Source organism: Embiotoca jacksoni, unplaced genomic scaffold (genome assembly GCF_022577435.1).
Source record: "Embiotoca jacksoni isolate LCO1_2020_lvr unplaced genomic scaffold, fEmbJac1.0.p SCAF_10, whole genome shotgun sequence".
Taxonomy (NCBI): Eukaryota; Metazoa; Chordata; class Actinopteri; family Embiotocidae; genus Embiotoca; species Embiotoca jacksoni.
The window spans coordinates 15,307,687-15,333,780 of record NW_027185230.1 but is presented as its reverse complement, the minus strand read 5'-3'; the positions used below and the strand labels follow the sequence as shown (position 1 = coordinate 15,333,780).

At 43.4% G+C, this 26,094-nt stretch overlaps 1 protein-coding gene across 1 annotated transcript in view; it reads left to right on the top strand.

Moving 5' to 3' along the window:
* Nucleotides 1-1,909: 1,909 nt before the first annotated feature.
* Nucleotides 1,910-26,094, top strand: part of ntng2b (netrin g2b) — a 68,256-nt gene continuing 44,071 nt past the window's right edge. Inside the window, exons 1-3 of the mRNA XM_069169103.1 lie at nt 1,910-2,253; nt 3,455-4,208; nt 15,852-16,495. Coding sequence (XP_069025204.1) covers nt 3,990-4,208; nt 15,852-16,495 — 863 coding nt within the window. The 5' untranslated portion in view covers nt 1,910-2,253; nt 3,455-3,989. The remainder of the gene's footprint in view (nt 2,254-3,454; nt 4,209-15,851; nt 16,496-26,094) is intronic.

Below are 26,094 nucleotides of genomic sequence, written 5' to 3'. Positions count from 1 at the left end.
GGAACCTTAACACCTGAAGAGTCTGATATTTCCCTAAAAGAGTTGGTAGTGACCCTAAAACCGAGCAACAAGAGAGTTAAAACTGACTTTACATTCAGCAGGTGGCCAGAAACACGCCTCTACAGGGATGATAATGTTGCACAATAACAGCTGGATGTGCTACTAACTGTGTGTATCAACTTAAACTTGATAATAAGTCAATGCTGTGATCATAACTTGTTTTTGCTACCCCCTAGTGACCACAGAAATATATCAGTAATCGCAGGGTTAATGTAAATCCTACAGGTGTGGAGTTTGATGATAAAAGAAAATGTTGAACTGCATTGTGGGAATTGTAGGATGTAATGTTTTTGAAGTTTGACTCATACTGGCAAATAAAAGTCAGATTATCTCGACCTCTGCTGCTTTGTTTTGATTGTGACCTTTTTTTTATAAGAAAAAAAAATCTGTCTCTGGTGAGTTTCATCACTTTAAGTAAATTCAATACTAAGTTGCTGGCTTAAACCTTTAAGAGAATATACTTTGTGCAGATTCCCAGACAATTTCTGACTGCATCAAGCCATCTAAGCGTTGTTGGATGTGATGTGACGTGGCCCTATGTAGCTCAGTACAGGCTTAGTCATTGAGGACCATCAGGTGGACCATTAATGACACCATAATGATTTGTAGAAAAAAGTTACTGACTTTTCTATTTTATGAAAAGTTGAATGGAAGTCTATGAAGCCTGAGTTGTTTTTTTTTAGCCAGCCCCTAGTGGTCCTCAGGGGCATTGCAGTTTAAAGCACTTTCATACTGGCATCACTTTTCAGACCCAGTAACTACGCTCATTTGTATATATAGTCAAAGTCTCCTATACTGCTGATCACCTGGTGATGCCTCAGATTTATCATGCGACAACTAGAGATTGGGAGGCACAGGGAACCACTGAATTTCCCTAATATAACACTTTTGCAAATCCATGCATTACTTAGAAGTGTAAAATCTAACAACAAAAATCAACTAAAAGTCACAAAAAGCAGGGTACATTAATGTAATTTATGTTGCATCCTCTGTGTGGAAAGTTAAAGGTCCTGATCCATTTCAACACCATGGACAGCGCACTGCTGCTGCAGGGGAAAAGCAAGCACAGCACTGCATCTACTCTGTGCAAATGTGGACTGCAGTTGGGATTACAACTAGGAATTCGGATTATCTGATGCTCGATTATGCATACATATATTCCATTTACTGCAGATTAAAAATCAGCAAAAAGTTCATATCTTATATAAAAATGCTGTGTTGTTTAATCTTAGAACGAAATTTAAAGCCATAATGTGTGCTATGAGTTAGTGGTAAATAATTGAATAAAGTGGGATACGGTTAGTATTTAACAGCACCGCAGCCACACTGAGTCCCGGTGGAAGTAATGCAGGAATATGTCATTTTTCACGCAGAGACAACTGTAAGTTCACCTCCACGTAAACAGCGTGTGCAGTACATTGTTTTATTTTACACATCTGGACGGATAAGGTCGACGATAGGCTACAGTATAACACCGGATCTCCGTTTCCCCTTCCATCTGGTCCTTTAAGCCGAGCAGGGTGCAAGATCGGACCTGGTGAGTTTGGAGCAGGAGCGGAGAGGAAGTTGCACCGCCACGGTACATGCAGCAGGGCTGGAGCAGATAAAAGCTCAGATAGTGATTGAAAGTGATGGTAAAAGGATTTAGCCTAGGCATTAACCAAGAGAGGGAGAGGAGGGGGAGAGAGAGAAACGGAGAGGATAGAGAGAGAGATAGAGAGGGAGAGGGGAAGGGAAGAGGGAGGGTGATATTTTCCATAAAGCCTTTTTTTTTTTTTCCCTCTCTTTCTTTCTGCCCTTGAGCATCCCGGGTAAACCCAAGCTTGTAAAGTAGGAAGAGGAGGAGGAGAGAGGGGGGAAGGAGGGCGGGCACAAGCCTTTCTTCAAACTCAATATTTTATACTTTTGATACTCCTTGACGCTGGATTTCAGTCCTCTTTTCCCAGCCGTTTCCAGATCTAGGACACCGATCTACCGTGCGCAGCCATCCACGGTGTGATAAAAAAAAAGTATCCGGGAGACGGGGGGGGAAAAACAAACAGCGAGCCGGGCAGACTGATACCGGGAGTACAGCGAGGACCGCGGCGGGGGAACGAGTACGGTGGAAGGGGGATCTTTTTTTTGGCCAAAGAAGGGGGACATTCACGCACTTCACGCAAAGTGCTCGACCTGCCTGGCAGATGAATGTGAAAAGTAAGTGCTTTATCTGATAAAACATTTCGCAACACGATCCGGTTTTTTTGCTGAAGCTCTTTGAAGTGTGCACCGAGTTGCACAAATATACGGACCACTTCGGGGGAAAGGTGTGGAGGGTGGGGACTTTCAGCTTCATTTCCAGTATTTTAGAGAAGAACAATGACGCATTGATTTGTGAACACATATGCTGCTCGATGGGTTGCACAACTGGAGAAACCGACACACCGCAAGACTGTCAGTGACGGGAAATAGCTTTGTCGACTTGACAAGTGAACTAAGTCAGAGTCCACAGGGTTGAACGGGACGGGTTACTCAATGTCCTGGCTGCTGTCAGTGTGGGATGACGGTCGGATTACAGGCAGTGAGTCCACACTGCAAAAAAAAATACATGTTCACCATATGTATTAATGTATTCAAATATTCAGTTTAGAATCAAATTATAATTAAATTAAGAGGTTAAATTAGGCAAGACCTACTTCCAGTGCAGTTTGTTTGGCTTCAAGTTCATGATTACATAAAAGACTGATGTGCTGAAGTGAGACAGAATATTGAACAAGTCTATAAACTCCCCAGAAATTGCACTTAATTCAAGTAAATTCTTAAAACAGGGTGATTGTGAGTGTAATTCCTCTCTTCTATTAAGAAAACAGATGATTTGGGCTGTTAAATACGTCTTTCTTACAGTGCAATTATGAACATCCGTACAGCACTCTCCATCCCCAGCACTGGAGAGCTATAGGAGCAATTACAACTCTTACACGCACAGGCGGCACCCGGCAGCAGCACGTGTTTTTACGCACAAGGTTATCCACACATGAGCGGTGCTTTTAAATCTGCAGCTCCTGATCATGTATGTCACTGAACGCACCGCTTGTCAAAGGCGAGTTTAACCAACAATCTGTTACGAATTCACCTAAAAGTTCTCCTCCTGGTGATATTTCTTCACTTTCCAAAATTAAGCACCGTGATTGCATTATATTTAGAGAGTTCGTACTACAAAGCAAGATTTCAACCTACCCGTCATACATGAATATTTCAGAGTGGCATTCAAATTTAATTGCAGGATAACTGAGCTCTGTAAAACATGATGGTTATATTCTTGCATTTACAGTAAGAGTAAATATGTGATAACTGATGAGGACACTGCTCATGATAATAACTAGTTACTTCTCCCATTGTTGTCCCCATTTCGCCCCAGGACAATCAGAAGTGAATCTAAAACATCCAATGGATATACCTGAAGTCGCAGCAACTTCCTGCTCCATCCTCCCTAACTACGCCCACCGTTTCCCTGCAGGACCCCGCTCTCTGAGACATGGATCCGCGTGAGCATCTCCCACCCAACTCCCTCCAACACTATGGTTAAAGTGTACGACGAGATTCATCTCTGCGACATTATCCGCCTCTCCACCCATCGCTCATCGTCCTCAGGAAACCAGCTGTTAAAACAAGAACGCGTCCCTCTCTCGGCTCTCTGGGGGCCGTCAATATTTGTCAAGAGACACTGAGCGAAAGTTGCCGACACAGTGGTCGCCTTTCATTTGAGGAATTTATAAGCCTGGAGGCGAGTTGTGTCAATTCTCCACCTCTCCGTTCAAAAGTACAGCAATATGGTGGGAGGGATGTCCATTATTTCCTTATGATCACCGGTCCATGCGCTTTACCTCTCCTCTGAGCTCCGTGGCCCCCTCACCCTGTGCCGGACCCCGCTCCAAATACCCCCCCAGCCTGCCATGCTCCTCCAGGCTGTGTTGCTGCTGCTGCTGCGCTTCCTGTCCTCCGCCGTGGGCCAGTACGAACTGTGCAAGTCCCTGGTGAGCACGGACGAGGGCTCGGTGTGGGAGAATTACGCGTGCCAGCCGAAATCCGCGTCCATGAAAGACTACATGCGGATCAAGGTGGATCCGCCTGGAATAACGTGTGGAAACCCGCCCGAGAGGTTCTGCACTCTGGTGAGTTCATGTCTGGACTTTTATACTTTTATTACAACCTTTTGGAGTATTTTTTTTTTTTACATTTAAAAGTGTAATGAGTAATCGAGTGCTCTTAAATCCTTAATTGGTCTCCTTAAAAAATACAGTTACACGTGTAATAAGTTGAAAACTACCATTCAGGAAATCACTCAGGGTTATACACTTAGAGAGACCATTTAAAAAGTAATGACACATTTCTAAGAAAGGTCAGAGTAGGATTCACACTATAACGGCGATACCAATCTGAGAGGGATGGCAGAAGTGCATGACTTGGCATGGATCAACCTCGGACCTCAGAGACATCTGGAGGTGTTGTTTACATTAGTATAGACTTGGCAGACCCGGTATCCGGTTTATTTTGGGCTTCTGGAGGACCTCACACCTCCTCTGGTAAAATGCATAGCGGGACCTTTTACTTCCAAGGACACTAAAGGGTGAGCTGTGAGGTGGAAAAAAACTCGTTAAAATGTCTGCAACAGCAGTATTTAACACACTTTAGCCTGCAGGCTAGTCCTGGCTAATGTAGGTGTAATCATTTTAAACAAGGGTTATAAAATCCAAATCATAAGACTGCAATTAAGCTTCCCCCTGCCTCCTCGGTGAAAAGTTTTCTATTTGAGGTTTGACTCTGCGTGTGTGAGACAAGTTCGTCCTCTTGATGATCGGCCCACTGTCACTGCGTGTCCACTGACTGATGGCCAGTGCTGAAGGTGCCAGACCCGTCTCAACAGCCATGAGTCAATATCGCACACAAAAAAAAGTGTCTCTACAGAGTGCTGGCCCGTCTGCATCACATTATAAAATCTTGTCATGCTGTTAATTAAGTGTTTATATTCCCAACGACTGGAGATTTGTTACTTTATTTTGAAAACAACCCCCCCAACCCTGTCGCTCTCACTCCCTCTCACCAAGGCTAATAACTGGTGCGCAAGGGTCATTTGACAGGAGCAGGAAAGGATATTGTGGTCCTCGGATACCTAATGGTTAATGATTTGTTTAGCGGCGGAAACCATTGTTGTCTTGAGAAAAGCCTCTCCGATGACTTCTCCTGAGAGGGGAGATGGACAGAGGCAAGGGGAAGAGAGATGCTTGCTGCCATAACGTATTGACGTCTGCCCCCTAATGGCCCCAGCCTGGAAACTTCTATAACTATGTTTCTGAGTGAGCAATGATGAAATATTGATGGGCTCCTTAATGGGCTTCCTTACCAGGGTTGGCTAGCATCGCTCCATCCCAGGAATCCAGAGTGTGCCGCTCGGCTGATGAGACAGAAGGAAAAGAGAAGGGATGGATGGATGGAGGGCGGGACAGGAAGGAGTCTGGTCTTAGTCAGCACTTTCTTGTCGGACGGGGTCTTTACAGTGGAAAGTTCTGGTTCTTCTCGGGTCATGCAGGGCTGTGGGGGTTTAAACAGCCCCCCCACACACACACACACACGGTGCACTAGCTGGGGATTTAGGGAGTGAAGGAGCTGTGAGATGAAAGTTTACTTAAGGAGGGAGGGATGTCACACTCAAATTCCTACATAATGAGAAAGCAGTTTGATTGTGTAATAATTATTTGTTCCTTTTCTGACACATAACAATCCATCTTGTACATTTAACTAACAGAATATCTACACGGTAACTCGGGAGTCACTGAGCATCTACTTATCATTTTCTTTAACAGAGGGAATAATCCATCAGCACAAACTTCAGCGGGGGAATCAAGGCTATTACATCTCTTCTCTGTCTTTCTTTTGGACACACCAAATGGGTGTCGGTTGGGGGAATATTAGTATACAGATCATTTTTATTTTCAGGCGAGCGGTGTTTTTTCTCTTCCTCCCTCTTCCTTTTGCCCCCCAGATTTTGGCAGCTTTACAGAAAAGCCCGTCTTTATCTAATTGGTGTACATTTACATTCACTCATTCAGCAATCCCACAAGTCAAGACAGTCAGGGCACATGGAAAAAAAAAAAAAAAAGACTGCATAACCCAATGCGCAGAGCTGCTCTTCCTTAATAAGACTTGAGACATACTGCGGAAGATGCAAAATATATTTTTTTTGCCCCCCTTCTCTCGCTACAGTGCGCTCCTAAAAACTAAGGGAGAACTCACTTTCTGGGGTTTTGATGTGGAGGCATACTGGAGCTTCCCCCTGCATGCATTGGTTTACTGTAGTTTTTTGCTCCCTCCATCTCCGCAGGGATGCATTTTTTTCTACTCTATTTATCTCTCGTTCCCTGGGAATGCAGCATCCTTTCTCCTCAGCCAAACAGGCCAGCATGTTGGCTTCTCCCAACATGACGGGCTTCCAGCACTTTGACAAAGATGCTACTGTCACTACTGCTGTGTTAGGAGCTTCAGTAGTTGCTTTGTAGTTTCTTGGTATGATAGCTGCTATAGAGTTGTAGCTTGCAGTTAAAGGCAACGGAGTAAGGAGGGTTTGAGGCGGTACGCTGCAGAGGGAGATGGCTAATGATGAGGGAGAGGTGAGGAAGATCCAAGCCTAGCTAAGCTGAAAGATGAAATCAGACCACAGTTCTACAGTAGTACACCGTGTCGATATATAAAAATGCGGCATTCAAAAAAGGTCTCGCTGTGCTGTTGTTTGTTATTTTGTATTTTGGTTTTGAACCAAAAGCTTCAATCAACCGTCTCCCTTGGGGCCGAGAACAGAGAACCGCCGAATGCAAATGGGAGGCGTGCGCGAGTACTGGAATGTACAGTGTACGGTTACAGGGACCGGCGGGGGGGTGTGAAACGTGTGCACGGGTTGGCCAACAACGCACAGTAGTATGTCTAAGAAAGACAAAACACACACACACACACACACACACACACACACACACACACACACACACACACACACACACACCTACCTTCCTGTTTCACAACACATTTGCCCGTTTTAGAAGGTAGAAATCTGCCAGCTCTAAAAATAGACATGAGAAGAGAGAGAAGCCGCGCAGCAGCGGAAGAGGAGCACGCAGGAAGGGGAGGAAGATGGCAGCTGGTAGCGTGGATCAGTGCATCCCAGACTGGGCCTATGGCCATACTTCATGCCCCCTGCGCAGTGAGGCCCTGCTGGGCCCCGGCTGGCCTGCCCCTGCCCAGCAGTGGGCCATCAAGGCCGCGCGAAAAGGGCCACCCACATCCAGCGGTGGGCCACTCGTGAGGCACCTCCCTGGGGTTAAAAGATAGCCCAGGTGGCCGGTGTCCTAATAATACACCCTCGGAGGTGAATTTGGGCACAGCGTGAGCAGGTTTGACAGTGCAGGGCATAATTAACGAAGGGAACAGGGAGCTAAAGAGAGCGATGGAGAGAGTGACTGTACAAACAAGGGAGGAGGTGGGGGAGGGTGCAGTGATGTAATGGCATGGCTTGCTTCCCCATTAGGACACAGTTGAAAGTGATCAGAGAGTGTTTAGATGTGTTGGCAGAACAGGGGGGATAGTTATAAGTGAGATTTATCCCTGACGGAGGTGATACTAAGGAGGATTGGCGGCAGGGACTTAGACAGCCCGAGGTGAACTTAGCAAACCATCCAGTCTCACCAACCGGGGTGTCAGGACAGAAGGCTGTTTGGAGAGCAGCTACATACAGCAAGTGTTTGTGGGTCTGTGAGTGTGTAAAATCGAGTGGCCTCAACGTATTAGTGATGAATGGAAATTTATCAACCTGGTTATTTTTGGCCTATGTGGCTATTGTTCTGTTCCATAATCAGTTGCAGGAATATTACTAACTGCCTGTGTTGCAAGCATTTGGGAAATTCAGGCAAGGAAAAGAACAGAAAGCCCCCTACAGCTTTCCACAAAAACTTTAAATACTTCCACATGTGCATTTCCATCTGAATACTTTCTGTTTTTACTTTCAAGACAGGAAGTTGTTTTCAGTTTAAAGGTTTCAGGGGAGTTGTGAAAGACTCTTTGCCCCAGCTGACACTGATCTTCCTGAAGTCTTTAGTTACCAAAAATCTGTCTAGTAAAAGTGTTATCGTTAACCAAAAGGTCAAAAGTATGAGAACGAAAAATATCAAGATCTCCCATCAACATCTACAAGACGGCTCCTTAATTAAAGAGGAAGTGTGGAAATAAAGTTGTTTAAAGCCTCGAGTGGCTTCAGAGGGATCTGAGCGAAATCTGATTAACTGCCTCGAGTGATGTCACCTGAGTCAGTGTCAGTCTGGAATCTGAAAACGAATCCAATCCGGAGGTGTGGAGTAGGAAGTAGGAAGTGAGCTCTGTAACAGAGGCTACACGCTCAAGGCTATCAGCCGCTACTTACTGAACTGATGCTCTGACTGAACTGTTAGTGGTCATTGTGGGTAAAACAGGAAGGGTAAAAAAGAATGAGAAATGCATGGAATAAAACAAAATCTGTCTGGCTCTGTTGCATCGATTTGAATTATTCTCTTAAACTGTCAATAAAATCTGAGTGTTCGGAGAGCAAAAGCTAAATTGTTGTTTTTTAAGAAACAGAGAAAGTAATGCAAAGCTCTCTGTTGCACATCTCAGTTGTCTCAAAGCTTGAAAAATCCTTTTTTCTGCTCCCCGTCTGTCTTTATCTACTTTATCTACATCTCCTCCTTTATGATTGCTTGAAATTTAATAACAGACATCAATAAAAATAACATTATAGCTTTTCTCTGAATTCTCATCATCGGTTTATACTTCAAGAGACGATGACTCTCCCTGATATTGGGCTCCTTCAGCGGAGTGTATCTGCTGTAAAGCGTTACCTGGATTCGAAGACGAGTTCCTAATATAACTCGTCCTGATCCAACTGTGGTGATTTGAGCAGGACAAGCTCTGCTGCTGCTTTGGAGCAGCGTGGTGTCTCTGCTCCGTCCTTCTTCTCTCCTCCTCCAGCACAATCACACATGCCTACAGTAAACATTTACTTTTGCTGGCGCGCACGCACACACACAGTCATAAACAACACCCGCCCACGAAAAAACACACACCTAAGACACATTTACACTTGCCAACTGCTGTTTTGTACCCGGCAAGACATTTTACAGCAAGCGGATAATCTCTCTCTCTCTTTTTTTTTTTTTTAAAGGTAATTAAAGTAAAAGGCAGGTATTTGGGTTTGTAACTTTATACATTCACTTCACCTACGGAGATACACCATCTTCATTCAGGGAAACAAGAAGTCCAGTGTGATGGAAAAACCTCCTACAAAATAAAAGATTAACGTTATAAGTGAAAAAGCAATATCCCTTACTCTTCCCCTCGGTGGCCCTTTTTTTTTAATGGGAGGGTCATTTCATTTGATGTTTCTCCAAAACAAAATAAATTGTGCTCTCTGAGCGTGTGTCCCTGTCTTTATTCCCCTTGCTAGCAATATAACTTGGAAACTTCTATAAGTGGAGGTAGAAATAAGGACGAGCGAGAGGGCGAGGCGGCAACGGAGAATACTTTTTTGAGGGAGGGAGGGCAGAAATGGTCATAAAAGCAGGAGAAGGGAGAAGTAGCAACATGCAGAGAAGAACTTTCTTCATGCTTTACTTCTGTGTAAATACATAACGGCTGCTTGTTATTTCTGTAGGCGACCGGTAATGTTTAGTTAGTTTGTCCTGTTGCGTCCAAAAACAACACAATAACTCACTTCTAAACTGATGTTTGTGTGAGATTACTTGCACAATCACAGACGCTGCAGAGATAACTCAAAGATGATTCAGAGCTCAGAGCATAAGCCACATTTTAGCACTCCAGGAGTTATTAATGACTGTTTACGATCTCATTGTTATCCCGCGAGTTAAAACAAGGAAGTCGCTCGTCGCGGGGGCATCATGGCGGCTGTTGTCGTGGAGACGGGATCCCGGCGAGGATAATTGCTGGAGGGACTTAGCGGCGCGGGCCACCTGCCACAGCATTTGGCTGGGATCTGCGTGTGTATGTTTGTGCTAGAGCGAGTGTGTTTGCGGGTGTGTGTGTGTGTGTGTGTGTGTGTGTGTGTGTGTGTGTGTGTGTGTGTGTGTGTGTGTGTGTGTGTGTGTGTGTGTGTGTGTGTCATGGCGTCGGCGCGCTGAGCCGGGCCAGAGCAGTGGCAGGAGGCAGAGTGGGATAAAGGAGGACAGGACACACACAAAGGGCTTAAACATAACCTTGCGTAAATCTCTCACGGGGGATAACAATCTTCCAGTCTATATTACTGTACATATCGCCTCCACTGGAGCTAATCCTAAAGGGCTCAGTGAGGTCGGAGCAGACCGGTGTTTTTGACCCAAAACACTCAAATCCACCAAAGTGACACGGTGTAAAAAAATATTATATTGATCCTCGCTTCTCGTCTAGTCGCCCTCACACGAACCAAACACGCGCTGTCGGCGTGTCTCTCTCAGACAACGCAGGCCGTAAATGTTGTCACAGGCACACTTCAGGGGCTAACCTACATGGAGTTTGTGCCGTATCTGGGACGGTGTGACAGTGCGATCATTTTCAGAAGGATTTGTAGGTCGTGGGTCATCCCCGGAACAACAGCCCTACTAATCTTACGTACTGTCTGTGTGTGTGTGTGTGTGTGCGTGTGTGCGTGTGTGTGTGTGTGTGTGTGTGTGTGTGTGTGTGCGTAAAACGCGTGCCTTGACCGAGGTCAGGAGATGCACTAATGCAGGGCGCAGAAGCAGCTGGGCCAACACGGGGCTGCTACTCTCACTCTGAAGTTCACTGTAAGCCTCCTCATCTGATTCTAATTACTTTTTTTCTGGTTGCTGTTGTTTATAGGCATTGTAGATTATCATCGTAAGTGCGTTTGCCCTGACAGCGATCTCTATCCGAGTCGGCGCAGGAGAGATTATTGGGTTATCAGATCGAGAACAATGCTGCTACGTTGCTCCGGCGAGGAGAGAGAGAGAGATTATCTGCTACGCCTTCACGTGCATTATGATCCCGTGTAGTAGCGTCTTCTTTTGCCGCACAGCCTCCCTCGGCACCAGCTCAGCGTTTGCTTATGGTCGGCGTTTTCCCCCCACTCGGCGTTGTCACCATAAATCAGATGATTTATAATCCCAGCCTCGCCGGATTGTGACTTGTGCTTTTGTTATTAGACCACAAGAGTGGGTTTGAGTGACTGCTCACTTTCCCCCCGTGGTACAGTCCGCTGACTTTTTGTTCAAAAGGCAGAGCAGATGCTGCTTTCTTGGCAAGAGATGCGGAAAAAAGTGAACGTCTGCAAAGAAGCGGTGACACACGATCTGTGCTTGCGCAGTACATCGATATCGTGCAGTATTGCTTTCACGTTAGAGCTTACATCATAAAGAAGAAAACTGCTGTTTCATGTGTTACTTCACCGGAACTCTTTGGAGTATTGACCAATCGGCCTGACCACGACTGAAACTCATGTTAAAGCAGAAAGAAAAAAAAGAAAAGTCCTGAAACATCCAAAGAAACTTCTCTGATCACTCCTGCAGCATAATCCGCTCCTCCATCTGTACGCTCAGTATGTTACAAATGTACTTCCACGAAAGATTTTGCATCTCGCACAACTCTGCCAAGTTCGATAGCGGGCGTGCGCGTTGGTTTGAGCATGTTAAAGCGCCCTGCTGACTTGAGCCGCCATCTTACATCAAGGATGAAACTGCAGTATTTACAGGCGCCCCTTTAAAGCCTGCGGGGGGGTTCCGCGTTTGATAGGCAAAAGACTAACTTTGTGTGAAATCACTTAAAAAAAAATCCTCAGGCAATTAAATTCTGCTGCGCTGAACTTAAAGCAGCTGCAGTATCACATTACTGTATATTAGTGTTACATTAGTTTGTGGAATTCATGTTGTCCATGTAACTTCAAGTCATAACTAAAGTTTGATAAATGGCTACAGAGGATGTAATTTGAGTTTAACTGATCTCAGTTTCAACTGAATTTGCATAAAGAATCTCAGTCTGTTTGGCCACAATTTCTAACAGCAACCATTTGTGAATTCTACACGAGTCTAATGTTAGGGAGGGCTATGTAAGCTCTTGAGTATTAACTGGGAAAAGGCACATAAATCAAGTACATCCCTAATGAAAACTGTATCAAACTGCTAAATCTAAAATCTGGGACTTTACTGAAGGATAAAAATGATTTTATGACCTTCAGAAAATCTGATATTTATAAAATGTCCAATTTTCAGGCACTGATTTAGTTTCCATTCATCTTAATTGGCTGCATTTCTAAATGTGGAACTGAATGTTCTTGATTATACGGCATGATGTCTCCGATGTACCTCGTCTACCAGCAGCTGACTTTTATTTCCTGATCCTGTTTGTTTTTTCTGTTCGACAACTATTTCTTCGTCTTCCTTTTTTTTTCTAATTGAAACATTAGATGCAATGTTGCATGTCACTTCTACCTGGAGATAATATGAATAGGATGTAATTCAGTAAAATATACTTTGTCATATTAAAATAAAAGAACAAACAAGATGGCCGATGTCAAATAAATCCTTAAATCCTCTCATTTGTCATTCCTGCTCTGAGCATTCATGTAATTGATCACGTGATCTGGAAAGTTGCTCGTGAAGGTTACTCCCACACGTCACTGGATGTAGGAGGGAGTCATTTGATAAATGTGTCTTACTCTTCACTCTCAGCCAAGAACATTTTCACTCAGAAATGATCTCTTTAGTGTATTTCTTATAAGTTTGATAAGATGCAAATAAGCAAAATCAAAAAGTATGTCATCTCTCTTTGCACTACCAACAAATTACATGCTTTTTACTGGGTTGTCACATGGAGGTTTTAGTTATGCTTTGCTCAACAACTCTCAGCAGGACAAATACTTGATACCGCTGGGGCTTAGATTTAAATATTTACTTTGCCACTTCCTACAATTGTCCATTTGTGCTTTGTTCTATAATATCTAGACATCTAATAAATAATGATTCGAGGAAATCTGTTTTTTCCTGTGGTTGTTGTCAACATAATTACTATTAGCATACCAAACAGCTTTTCAACACGAGCTGCTGAAAGTCGTAAACACAACAATTAAAAAGTTGTACTAAAGCTAAAATTTGAAATAAGTGAGGAGGTGGAGGTCAAAGAAAAAGAAAACAGACAAAAATGAAGGACATTTCTTCTTTCTACTCCATCAAGAGAGGCTAATGCAGTCAAATTCTGAAAGACTAATGGATTCCCAAATAAATAAAAGAAAAAGAATAACATCAGCTGTAAGATTTTATCAGTTAAACAAGGGGTCAACAGGAAACTCCTTAAAAGGCACTTAAATAGGGGAAATGATGACATCTTTAGGACGTGATTTGTTTTTGTATTGTGCTATAAATGTGTGCAGGAAAAGTATGCTGAAAGAAGCTCGCAGCTGTGTGATAAAGTGAATACTTGGACAAATAATACAAAAATTGTACCCTCTGATACAATGACTGACTGCGACTAAATACAGGAGAAAATAATAACCCTGATCAGTCTAATTAGTGCATCCTGGGGGCATGACGAGCCCTCTGAATGTGATACAATCCAAACAGCAGTAGAGCTGAATTTTGCAAATTAAGCGCCAAGAGAGACGACTGAGGATCTCTGGGATTTCTTTGTGTAAATATTTTCACTTCTGCAGTGATGGGGATGTCACAGAACTGGCTTACAACAGTCAGCTACATCAACTTTACAGAAACGTCTCAGTGCGAGGCGCCAGCCACTGGGGAATCAGGGAAATGTGTGCACTTATTTGAGAATTTGGTGGGGCGACGAAGACTCCTAATATACGACTTGAATATGTCTTGAAGGAAAAATGACAAACACACTAATTAATTAATTAATTCTATTAACTTACTAAGCAAATGTTGTCAATCAACACAGTTGGCGAGTCACAAAAATGTTCACTGCCAAAATATTTGATTTGTTTTGCGCCTAAAAACTACAGGTTTATGCTGTAATGGCTATAATATTATCTTCTTAAAAGGGATTTTGTGAAATTGGATTAAAAATAAAGTATCGTTCAGGAACAGGTATTGAAGTCAAGGTATCGGGACCGTATTGACTCTTTTTTTTTTTTTTAACTGCATCTACTGTAGCCCTCAACTTAATATACAGCTTGTTTATAAATATCAAACTGAAATCGCAATCTTTCTCTAACCTTGACTTAAGTTCTTTAACTTAATGGTCTTTAGGTTTTTTTGGTGTGTTCAGATATCAGCAAACTACCTGCATGGGTTGCTGTGGTAACGATGTACGCGTAGCAAAACTGATGATGCGGTTTTCCAGCAAAGTGCCAGCAGACGATCAATTTCGGGGAAGATTCTGCACTCCGTCACTCTGAAAATGACGTCGTCATTGTGTGCCGCATCGCGACCGACGCAAGAGATCCGATCTAAACCACCAGAGCGTCGAGACTGACACGCATCTGTAGAAATCTGATTGGAATCGCATTTCAAACCACCTCCCAAATTTGGTTTGGATCCAAATTGCCCGAAAAATTGCATTTCATGTGGATTCTTTTCCTTCTAGACTTTCAAAAATCAATCCAGATAAAATGTAGATATGATACAAGGCTGATTTGGGCTGTCAATCTAAAGAAAGCCAAAGTCATTTTGTTGCCTAAATCTCACGTGAACTTTGAAAATCCTGCGCTTTGTAAGCCTACCATCCACCCCGAGCACCTCCCTGTGACTCTGGTGCCGTACATACAGTAAATGTAGCACTTCATTCACTCAACAACTCTCAACACAATCTCTCAACATATTCCAAGCAATGATCACATTTGTCACAAGAAAGCAGTTAGGAAAAACATTTAGTAGCCTAGTGTATTGTGACGGACCCGACATCTGAAATATGAATAAATCTGAATAAGTGGATGAAGAATTTCCTAGAAAAGGGAAGGTGGGAGCCATGAGATCTCCTGGCGAAGTGAAAGGCATTTCTGAATGCAGGTAGTAACAGGCTTTCTCTCTGTGAGCAGTGCCAATAATCCTGTTGACTTTTAGTTGTGTAGAGGGGCAGCGGCTTGAAAGTCTTGGCATCACTAAAAGAGGAGGATCAATTCTCTGGAGTTAAAAGTGCAGCAGCACTCTGCTGTCTATGCAAAGACAGTGGTGATGCACCTTCCTCTTGACCTTCACACTTCCTGTTGTGTTGTTTGACAAGTTTACTTTTAAGCTTTCTGTCCCTCGGTGTCTCAGTGAGGCACCCCTCATTTAGAAACACACTGTTTTTGGGGAACAATATGGATGTTTTGTTGTTCAGTTTTAGGATGAATTACATATTTTTTGATTCAGCATTTAGACAAAAAAAAAAAGAACTTTCATACATCATCTCGGAGGAGTTTGGAAGCAGAAATTCTAATCCCTTACTTTAACATTTTCAGTCACATTAATGATGACTGCAGCTACTGTGGGGACAAGAAATTCATTACAAAAGTTAAAAACTTTGCTGCAAGACACAATGTTGTCTTGTCAATTGAGAATTTTTAAATAGAAATACATTTTGATTCTGTGCAAAGACAAATTACCAAACGAGTAAAGCGGGAAACAACTGCAGGAACTCAAAAGGCTCCATGTTTAATGTGTACCAATTACTTTGAGGTATTTTGTGCAATCGTTGGGAATAAGCACTGTGCTGTGAATCATGACTCTCTATCGTTACCATCCTAAGATTCATTTTCACACCCTGACTAATATCTTGCTGCTCTGTCTTCACTTCTATTTTAGGAGAACCCATACCTGTGCAGTGACGAGTGTGATGCCTCTAACCCAGACTTGGCCCACCCTCCTCAGCTGATGCAGGACCGTGAGCGAACCGGTCTGCTCACCTACTGGCAAACAGTCACCTGGAGACGCCACCCAGAGCCCCTGCTTGCCAACATCAGCATAGCCTGGAACAAGAGTCTGGAGCTCACAGACGACATCCAGATCACCTTTGAATATGGCCGTCCCACCATCATGGTGCTGGATAAGTCCATGGACCACGGACGCTCCTGGCAGCCCTACCAGTTCTATGCTGACGACTGCCTGGATGCCTTCAACATGCCGCCCAAACGAGTGCGTGACCTCTCGCCCGCCAACATCACGCGTGTTATCTGCACCGAGCAGTACTCGCGCTGGGTCGGCTCCAAGAACGACAAGAACGTGAAGTTCGAGGTGCGGGCGCGCTTTGCCGTGTTTGCCGGACCTCGGCTACTGAACATGGACAGCCTGTACACCCGCATGGAAAGTATGAAGGGATTGAGGGACTTCTTCACCTTCACCAACCTTCGGTTAAGGCTGCTCCGGCCCGCCCTCGGAGGCACCTACGTTCAGAGAGACAACCTGCTCAAGTACTTCTATGCCATCTCCAACATCGAGGTACCTGCCAGGTGAGGGTCAACGCTAAACTCACGAGGAACACACATCTTTGTGATGTCTTGACACACAATCACACCTTTTAGTAGAGATATAAAAATGAAGATAATCTAAAAAAAAAAACAATTCAAAATAAATACTCATCAAACATGTTCTAGGAAGTGTTGGGAAAATATTAAAACTAGAGATTTAGGAAATGGGCACCATATTTAATATTTAAAAAGATTATTGTGTTTGAATAAAATCATCATCTACATGCACTCATACATCTTCCAATATACCCTACACCGAACATCACTCTTAGGAAATATAAATTTGTAACCTTTTAAATACTTACATCGGCTTTAGATTAAAGGAGCAGCAAGTATTTTAGTTTAAAAGATACAAAATTCAACTAAAGTTATCTGCAGAAAATATAACAATTATGAGTTAAGTCAAGGACTTCTACTGATATCCACTGAAGTTAGCATGCTAACCAACCAGCCCCAAACCAGCCTGTCACGTAATACCACTTTGTACCTCAAGAGGCAACAGTGAGCCACTGTAGTGTCTGCCATCAGTTCAGCTGACGACAACACAAACCGAACAAAAAAAAAAACAGCTTTGTTGATAAATGGTTTTGCTTGGTCTTGCAAAAAAGTGAGCTACGCAAACCATAACACATTAGCACGCGAAGAACACAAGATAGCAGCTCAGTTTCATCAGTTTTAGCCGAGAAAACGACGGTCGATGCCGGCTATAAATGACAAAGTGCGAACACGCATGTCTTCCTGGTTTTTGCTCGGTACAAAATAACATGTAGAGGAATTGTTAGCATTAGTGCTGAATATGTGGAACCGTACATCTTACTTGATGCACGTTCTTAAATATTACTTCTGTCCTGTCCGACAACCAAGACATGGCAGATAAAAACCCACCCGGCGATGAGCATATTCTGGTCTGACACACGCACACGTTCACGCGCAGCAGCCATTGTGATCTGAGGGCATTCAAAATGACCCCTTTTCTCTCTCAGCATTGAATCCTGGTCTGTCCGTCACCGGTCCGAGAGGACAATGATTAATGACAGAAACACGCGGCCTCGGTGGTCCAACGTAAACCACCATCCGCATTCTGCCAGGGGAGCCGCGAACCCTTACATAGCAACTTTATGACAGTGAACGATGCTCGGGCCGTCAAGCACCTGCTTAGCATCAACAAGCCATCTTTCCTTCCTTTCAGAATTATTATTCCAATCAATATGGCAGGCTGACATTTGAATGGTATTTAACATCCTTGTTGGGACGGTATGGAATGGGGGGAAGAAGGCATGAATTTGTGTGTGTGTGTGTGTGTGTGTGTGTGTGTGTGTGTGTGTGTGTGTGTGTGCGTGCGTGCGCGTGCGCAGTCAAGGTATGTGAGGGGGGGCGGTGGTTTGATGAAGTCCTGAGTGGATGCTGACACAGCACGTGCACACCCCCACACACACAGTAACACACACACACACACACACACACACACACACACACACACACACACACACACACACACACACACACACACACACACACACACACACAGCCCCTCTGGCAGTGTGGAAAGGGCCTGCAGGTATTGATCACAGCCACTTTTCAGGCTCAGCACAGAATCACAGAGAGAGGGAGAAATCGGCCAAATACCCCGGGGGTGAAACAGTCCATCGGCACACCAGAACCTGCACCAAACACCGAACATTTTAATAATCAAACATCCTTGTTTTGAAATATTTGTGCTTATTTCTTTATTTAGTAGTCCACTAGTGCACCACATCTCAGAATTTTATCATCCGACTTGAAACCCACGCTGTGGCCGACACACTGTAAGGCCTCAGACATTTTCTTTTCACCTGCTACACTTCCAGAAAAACTCTCCTAATTTCCATCCTCATCCAGAGACCGGTGGCAGCTGGCGATAGTGTCAGTATGTGTTGGATCTGGTAACAGAGGACCCAAATTTAGCCTCGCGGAGATGACTGAGGCCAGTCCGTCTTCCGCCCCCGGCCACCCACACCTCCCGTAACATAATCAGTAATCAATAAGTTATTCTGGGCAACCAGGAGGAGTATTAGGTGATAGTGGTGGGGGGTCCTCAACAGTACAGTACAATCAGGAGTGTCTGATGCTTACGGCTGGGAAATTGATTTTGGGGAGCGAGACGATTAGTCAATGTTCCCCGGACAAAAGGCTAAGCTATTTCATCTCATCTCATCTGGCCTTAGTAACATATTGGGATTTCCAATGCTTAAAATTTGAATAATGAATATTCCACTCCGCTGATGCTCCGGCAGGGACAGCACACTGAAATGGGTTTTATATGATCAAGACCGAGTGGCAGTGTACCGCAGGTCGCCACCGTAATGAGATATGCTGGTGTTATCGATGGAGGAAGGGTTGTAGTCACTTCCTGACCATATTGTATGTCCGCCGGCCTCCAGCGGTGGCTCTCTGACTGAACCCAGTTAAAAGTCATTATTATTAGTTAACTGTTCTTAATGACCTGAACTGAGCCTGGACAGAGACAGCAAAACAAGCCCTTTTCCCCCCTCCATCCACCAGTGTGAGATGTTACCTCTGTGGGACGTGTCTCTTTTATCTGACACTGCATTGTCAGTGTGACTGGCCGGGCTCTAAAAAGCTGGCGCAGGTATGCGGGAAGTCAGGTACTCAGGGCTAAATAGTGCTGCTTTATCAATAAATACGTAACCTGATAGGCCATTAAGTGCAAACGCAGGCAAGACGGGTTTGATGGGAGGAAGGTTGTAAATTTAGATTTGTGGACGTGATGAAAACACTCAGCAAGCTGGATGTTGTTGTGAGAGGGCATTTGGGGCAGAGGGCAGCCAAAGGTGGAGCAAAGATTTTGAAGTGGGGCATGAAGAGGAGGAGGTCAAACAGAGGGACCACAGGCAAAGTCAAACTGCATACAGTCAATAGAATATCATTATTTAATTCAGCATCACTCACTTTGTGTTGCAAAGTTCTCCCAAGGTGAACTGTAATGAGCTAAAGTACTGGCTACAATATAAACTCTCAGCCAAGGTGTTTGGGTTTTTGAGTGGCCTGGGCTTTATGTTCACTTCCCAAGCTGTATTCAAAACTTAGATGTGGCCATTTCCATATCACTGATGGGCCATGTGAAAGCCATCGCCAACCATCAAAGATTGAGTAGCAAAGCCTCAACTCTATCATCATTTACATCAGTGAAATCCTATTCTCTGGGAAGTTTCACTCGTAAGCGAAGCTCTCAAATTGTTCCTCATTCATTGGCCCTCCATCCCCGTTCCCTCTGTCCCATCTGTCAACCGCCCTGCTGGACTGTGGCGGGGACGGTAGCAGGCCGTGGCTGGCCTGTAGTCTGCATTATGGATTAGACGTGGGGTCATGGATTGGGCCTTTTTAATGAAATAAGCAGCAGGTCGTACCTTGGGTCTTTATAATGGAATAAAGGAAAGGCTCTAAGCTCAGGAAGAGCCAACTAAGTGGATTAAGGGCCAAGACGAAGGAAAGGAAACGGAGCAGGATGGACGAGCAGGAGAAAGACGACGTCTGCATTGTTTTTCTCGCCGCGCTCATAATCGCTGCAGCATCAGGTTCTCTTCTACCTAACCTCTCAATTTGATTTGATTGGCTGATGGGGGAAGATGACATTTAAGAGAAGCCAAGTGGTCTGAGTATCTCTTTACTACCCTACACTATGTCAGTCAGCTGAGTAAGGGGTAAAGAAAATAGTTCAGCACAAAAAAGTTACCCATCCTGGTATGCAGCTAATGAGACAAAACTCACATTTTGACTGATATTTTGAGTTTGCAGAATTTATAATCTGTTAAATATTTTAGAAATGGATGTAGAATGAACCCATTATTGATATCTATGTCAATGTTTTAATTCATGTAGCGTTGCTTTTTAGAAAATCAGCTTTTCTAATTTTCTACAAACTACAGAATGTATTGTAAAAGAGGAAATGTCAAAACATGGTTTTTACAGTCAATCCAGAATCTGGAAGAAAAAAAAAAAAAAAAAAAAAAAGCTGTATTTAATGGGGCAACTTATTCAGTGGGGTTCATTTCAAAACAATTCCATAATTAATTAGGTAATAGGCCTCAAAGAGAGGTACGTTTGGGGGCGTGACCGTTTGATAGACATCCCTACGGGGCAGTCATGTCCACAGGTCCTCAGTCAGATCCACCACTCGCTCCTCCTCAGTCAACCAAATGCAATTTGAAAACAATTTTATTATCATAAAACACTGACATGACAACTAGGCAAAGTACAAGCAAACAATATTTATTTCCTAATTATTTTGCAATATATAATTAGTTTATGTTAAACATGTTTAAGTAGCCTTTCTTCTCCGTGTAACGAGAAGTTAATTGGAAGCCTGACACAATTATTGCATAATTGCCCGATCAGGATTATTTGAGCTGATTGCAATCATTTTGCCAAATCGTTATCAATCATCGGTATAAAAACAGCTGAATAAAACTAAAAAAAATGTCATATTTACATCACCGTTTCCACGTCATTTTCCTCCGTTTCAAGTTCGACTGGCGCTCTTCCTTCTCCTGCTGTGGTTTGATGGCACATAGGTGGGAAATTAGCGCCACCAACTGTTTATCTGAGCATCTGTTGACGCGAACATCAATGATTTAGTTGCAAAGCCAAACAGCAGAACAAGCACCGTCGTGAGTACAATTTGGTTTTAAGCCAAATGAAAAAGGAGAGACCAAAAGGCTGAAGGAAGCGATGTGTCAGTTATACAGCAAAAAAGTGGCGGTCAAGGTGAAGTAAACAGAAAAATTATTTGTATGTCGAGAGCAAAAATGTCTGCACCAAATGTGGTGGACTGACGGATCAACAGACTGACATTTCCATCTTTACAGCCACGAGCCTGGCTGGAAAGATAACATCGATACCACCACCAACAACAACAACAACAACAACACTACTATTGCAACCAAACATGCAAAACAATGTAGTGATTTAGCTCCATGAGCTTTAACCCCAAATTACACTTGGCGTGCCCAGTCTTGTCCAAAAGCCACATTTCTTATCAACAACTAATTCTTTTCCAGTAGTGAAAATTAGTTAAGAGCTGACCTGGCACGAAACAAGCCGCCATAAAAATGCTAATGATATTCAGAGTGCTCATGGTCATGTTGTTTCATGCCTGCTTGACTCATTTATCCGTCGTGCGTCTGTGTTTCTCTCAGCGCCATCCTGGCCCCCTGCTGACACAGCTAATGTGCTGAGAGGTTTAAGCTCTCCATCCTTTTGCAGACTAGAACAGACTGGCTCAGAAAACTTTACTGGTGTTCATTAACATGTTGCAGAGAGCAGAGATAGGACATTCAAAGCAGTTTTTATGGCTTCCGTCATCGTTCTCTGTTTTGTTTTTTTTAAACATTTGTTATTATTATTATCTTTGCTTGTGGTTATATCAAGACAGACGGTGTAGCAGAAGTCCCTTGTAGCTCTCCGTCACATGGCGATATTCCTGCTTCATAAAATGCAACTGTAGCCATGAATATGATCTAAAATGAAATGTTTCTGTATTAAAACAGTTCAAAAGAGAAAAAGTAAGCAACAAATTGGGGAAAATATTTCAGTACGTGTCTAGAATTGTGATTTTTAGGTCCCGTTTACACCTGGTATTAACAACTGATCTGTATCCGATAAAAAAGTTCTTGCATTAACACCTGGTATCAAAAGGTCTCGGATCATCTCTGATATCTCTACATTGTGATCGCATCTCAATGTGCAGATTATTTAGGCATGGCTTGGACCGGAGGAACTTCGTTTTAAGATTGCTGGAGGAAGCACACTGGGTTTTTTTTGTGTGTCTATCCACACTTCAGAAACTGAGGACTGTCGTTGTTCTAAAAACGGCATTTAATTTTGATGGACTTTTTTTTTGGCTTCTACTTCAGGCTCTGAACTCTCCCAGAATAAGAGGAACTGAGTGACAAAAATGTACGGTGATTGGTCGAAGACATGAAACATTGCAGTACCGGCAACCGCCACTTTAAAATACCGAAGTAAAACGTTAGCAGTTCTTCTACAGTTCTTAAAGTTAGCCATAAAAAAAATGTAAAGGGATGCCATGGATATATCACTTTTTCTGAAGTAAGTCTTGCCACTGTTAGGCTTCTACTTTTAACTTTCACTTGGCAGCTTTAACTGGAGGAGGTGGAGTTCAAAGATGTCTCAACCTGCCGCGTGGAGCTTTTTTTTGTGTGTGCGTGCTTTGAGGCTTGTTTGGGCAGCGACTTTATCAGATTCTTATCATAATGTAATCCTGAAATCTCATTTTGAAAATATGACATTTAAGTGACCAAGAGTCTGCATGATCAGCTTCTGATGTCAAGATGCCGCTGAAGGACTCGGGTCCCATCTGTACCTGGTATTAAAATTAGATTTGTGTCTGGATGGATTAGACATTACCTGGATAAAACTCTGCAGGCCCTTGCACTTACACCAGCTATTAGTAAACATTCAAGTTAACTTGATTCTACCAGACACTGATAATAAAATTCAGATTTGGCCTGATTGTGTTCTGATCACAATGAGGTTCACACTTTGCACTGACATCTAACAGGTACGTTACTGCCAGGCGTAAATGGAAAATGTTCGGTACTCATATAGCGCTTTACACCACCTGCCTATTTTTTTTGTCCCATAAAGAGTATCTTGTTCAGGTTCTGTAAGAGTAATTAAAACTGAAACTCAAGCCTACAATGCAATTTTCACAAACTCTTTGAAACAACAGGAGTAAAGTAAGTAAATGTAAATGAAAACAAACTGCTTACTCTTTAAAATGAAAGAAAACTGCTGTAACTATGGCTGAACCCACAAAAACTAAAACAGTGGTTTCTCAACCTGGGGTTCGATTCCAGTTTACATGCGAGGTGTTGCAAAAGGATTAAAAGGGAACGCCGCTGATTTTACCCATCGTCTCGGTAACTTTTTACACTTGCAAAATCCTGTCTGACAATTACCAGCCACTGTGCAGTGTTTTGACCGCCGATAAGCTTTTAAAGGCATTAACCTGTTACCCAAACTGAACTTCCAGGTAAGTCTTCCGTCGTCTCACCGAGAAGGTAAACTAAACCGTCTCATCTCGGCTGTCCAGTCTTGTTTTAATGCAGAGCTGGGAAATGCTGCTTAGACATGTGTTGTGGGAAAGAGCCAGGAAAGATGAAGAATACGTCAAATAAAAATAAAGGTTGTCTCAAGTTCTGCTGTATTGTTGCTGTTTTTTTTTTTTAAAAAAAGATACCCATCGTAACTTTGACGATGAAAAAAGTGGAGACAATTTAAAAAGTGGAGCAGAACAGCTGAAATAACACTATTGCTAATTAATGAGAAACAAATAACAAAGACATAATTTAAAGTGTAACTCATGAACTTGGAAATCGCAAACCTTAAGTGACCCTGATCTGTGCTTCTGCAGTCACACTGCATCCTGCGGGAAGGACTAATTAGACCCTGGAAGGCTCTCCGTAGTTAATCCAATTGTTACAAAGGTTTACTGTTTTTTTTTTTATTTATAGTGGAAGCATGAATGAGGATGACAGAGTAGACGGCGAGGAATCTCAGTGGCCTCGGGGCTTGTCCATCCTCACCACTGCAGAACAAGGGAGAACAGATGCTTCTCATCTGCTTCCCATTTTTTTTGGAGCCTCCAGTCTTTTTGTGTCTTGATTATTTTACGTAGGGTGACTTTGACTTTGGAGACTGTCACACTATTTTTGAATTATTCCAAAGTTTTCTTTTGTGTCCTTTTGCAGAGTGAAGGTGAGAGGATGGGAGGTATAAGCCTGGATCAGGGGGGAGCGGGAGCGATAGAAGAAGAAGAAGAAAAAAAAAAGGGAGGCAGATGATGGATTAACTTCTAGTTTCATGGGACTAGCTGGGGTGTGTGATTTCGTGATGAATGATGTGAGGTGTGATGCTCTGTAAATATTATTCTCCAGTTCACACGGCCACCACAGAGCAGAGAACCAAAGTCCTGTGACGTTTTCTCCATATTTCCCTCCCACGGTTGAAAACTTCCCCGGCAATTGTGTTTGATAAGAAAACAGTTTTGCGCTTGAATACTTCTCTTTTTCCCCCTCATGAATGAAATATACGATCCATGCTTGATGTACGACCAGGAGAACATAGAGGCGGTGGCTCGTCTGCGGCTCGCCAAACACAGGAAACCTTCACGCTTGGCACCTCCCACCCCGTTCAGACTCCTCCCCCTCGAGTTATCTCCCTCCGAGGCAGCCGAGGCTCAGAAACAGATCACTTTTTAAATCATTCATGAGCACTCCCTGGAAAAGAAAGGCATGCAGAAAGCAGAGGGACCGCAATGAGGAATGTGTCATTGTTCCTCTCATATGCGATGATTTATGACACGATGGTTGTAACTGATTTGATAATCACAGTTTATTTCCCTTCAGAAGGGAAGAAAGTTATAGTCAGCGATTTTGCCTGTTTTCCTTTCATTCCTCGTCTTTTGTTTCACAGATGAATGTTTTTTTTTTTTCATCCCGCCCTCTTCAATAGATTTCTCTTTTCTTCTTCCACTTCGTGCCACCCCCCCCCCACCCCCCCGGCCCCCTCTTCTTACTCAGCCCGTAAATATCCTTTTAAATTCACAAATACAATGAAGAAATTCTCTCCACTAGCGTCTGCACCGTGTCTTACCCAGCATCCGGTGGTAGGGGAATCTCTTGATACCGCAAGCGTGCTTTAAAGCTGAAAAGCATGCTGGGAATTGTAAGTGGGAGAACATGAGGGAGAGGGAGGGTGTCCTTGGAAAGATGGTTTGTTCTCAGTCAGCCACATTAATTAGCATAGCATTATTACAGGCGTGGTGTGTTCAAAGACAAACTGCCGCCTGTACTGCGGGACTGCCTCCGTTCCTCGCTAGCATGTTAGACAGATGCCGATAAACAAGTCATCAACCGGACTCTGAGCGCGAGAGAACAGAGAATAAGCCCGTCGTGTGTTTGTCGATGACATCCATACCGGCTCACACTGTGATCAGTCGGTGTCTGATTTCACTTTTACTGCAGTATTGTCCCATCGTGGCGGAGGCTTTCAGCCGTGGAGGGATGAGAGTCTGCAAGTTTTCAGCCAAGCTAAACAAGACAGCTGGCGATGTCATGTGGACACTGATTATGACTCAAAAGCTTCAGTTGAAACCACAAATCAGGAACAGCTAATTACACCATTAATTGGGTGTAACTCCCCCAAAATTAACAGCATTACAGATCGTTTTAGGCGGTTTGAGAGTGTGCAATTAGGAGAAATTGACTAAACTATTTCAACTCAAAGTCCACGAAGTCACTTGTTCCAGAGCTTTCTGTTATACCATAATGTGAAGATGTTTACTTTCTCCATGCTGCCTTAAAAATCAAACTGCTGAAGACTCATCTTTATCTGCTGATGTAGACCAGTATAGTCCAACGCTCTGTAACCAGATCTTGCTATTTAAACTGCTGTTTTCAAGGTCAGCAACAAACTGCAAGCTCATACTATGATAATGAACCAGTAAAGTATAATAAACAGGGTTCTCGTCATCTACTTAATGACCATTTTTTTCAATT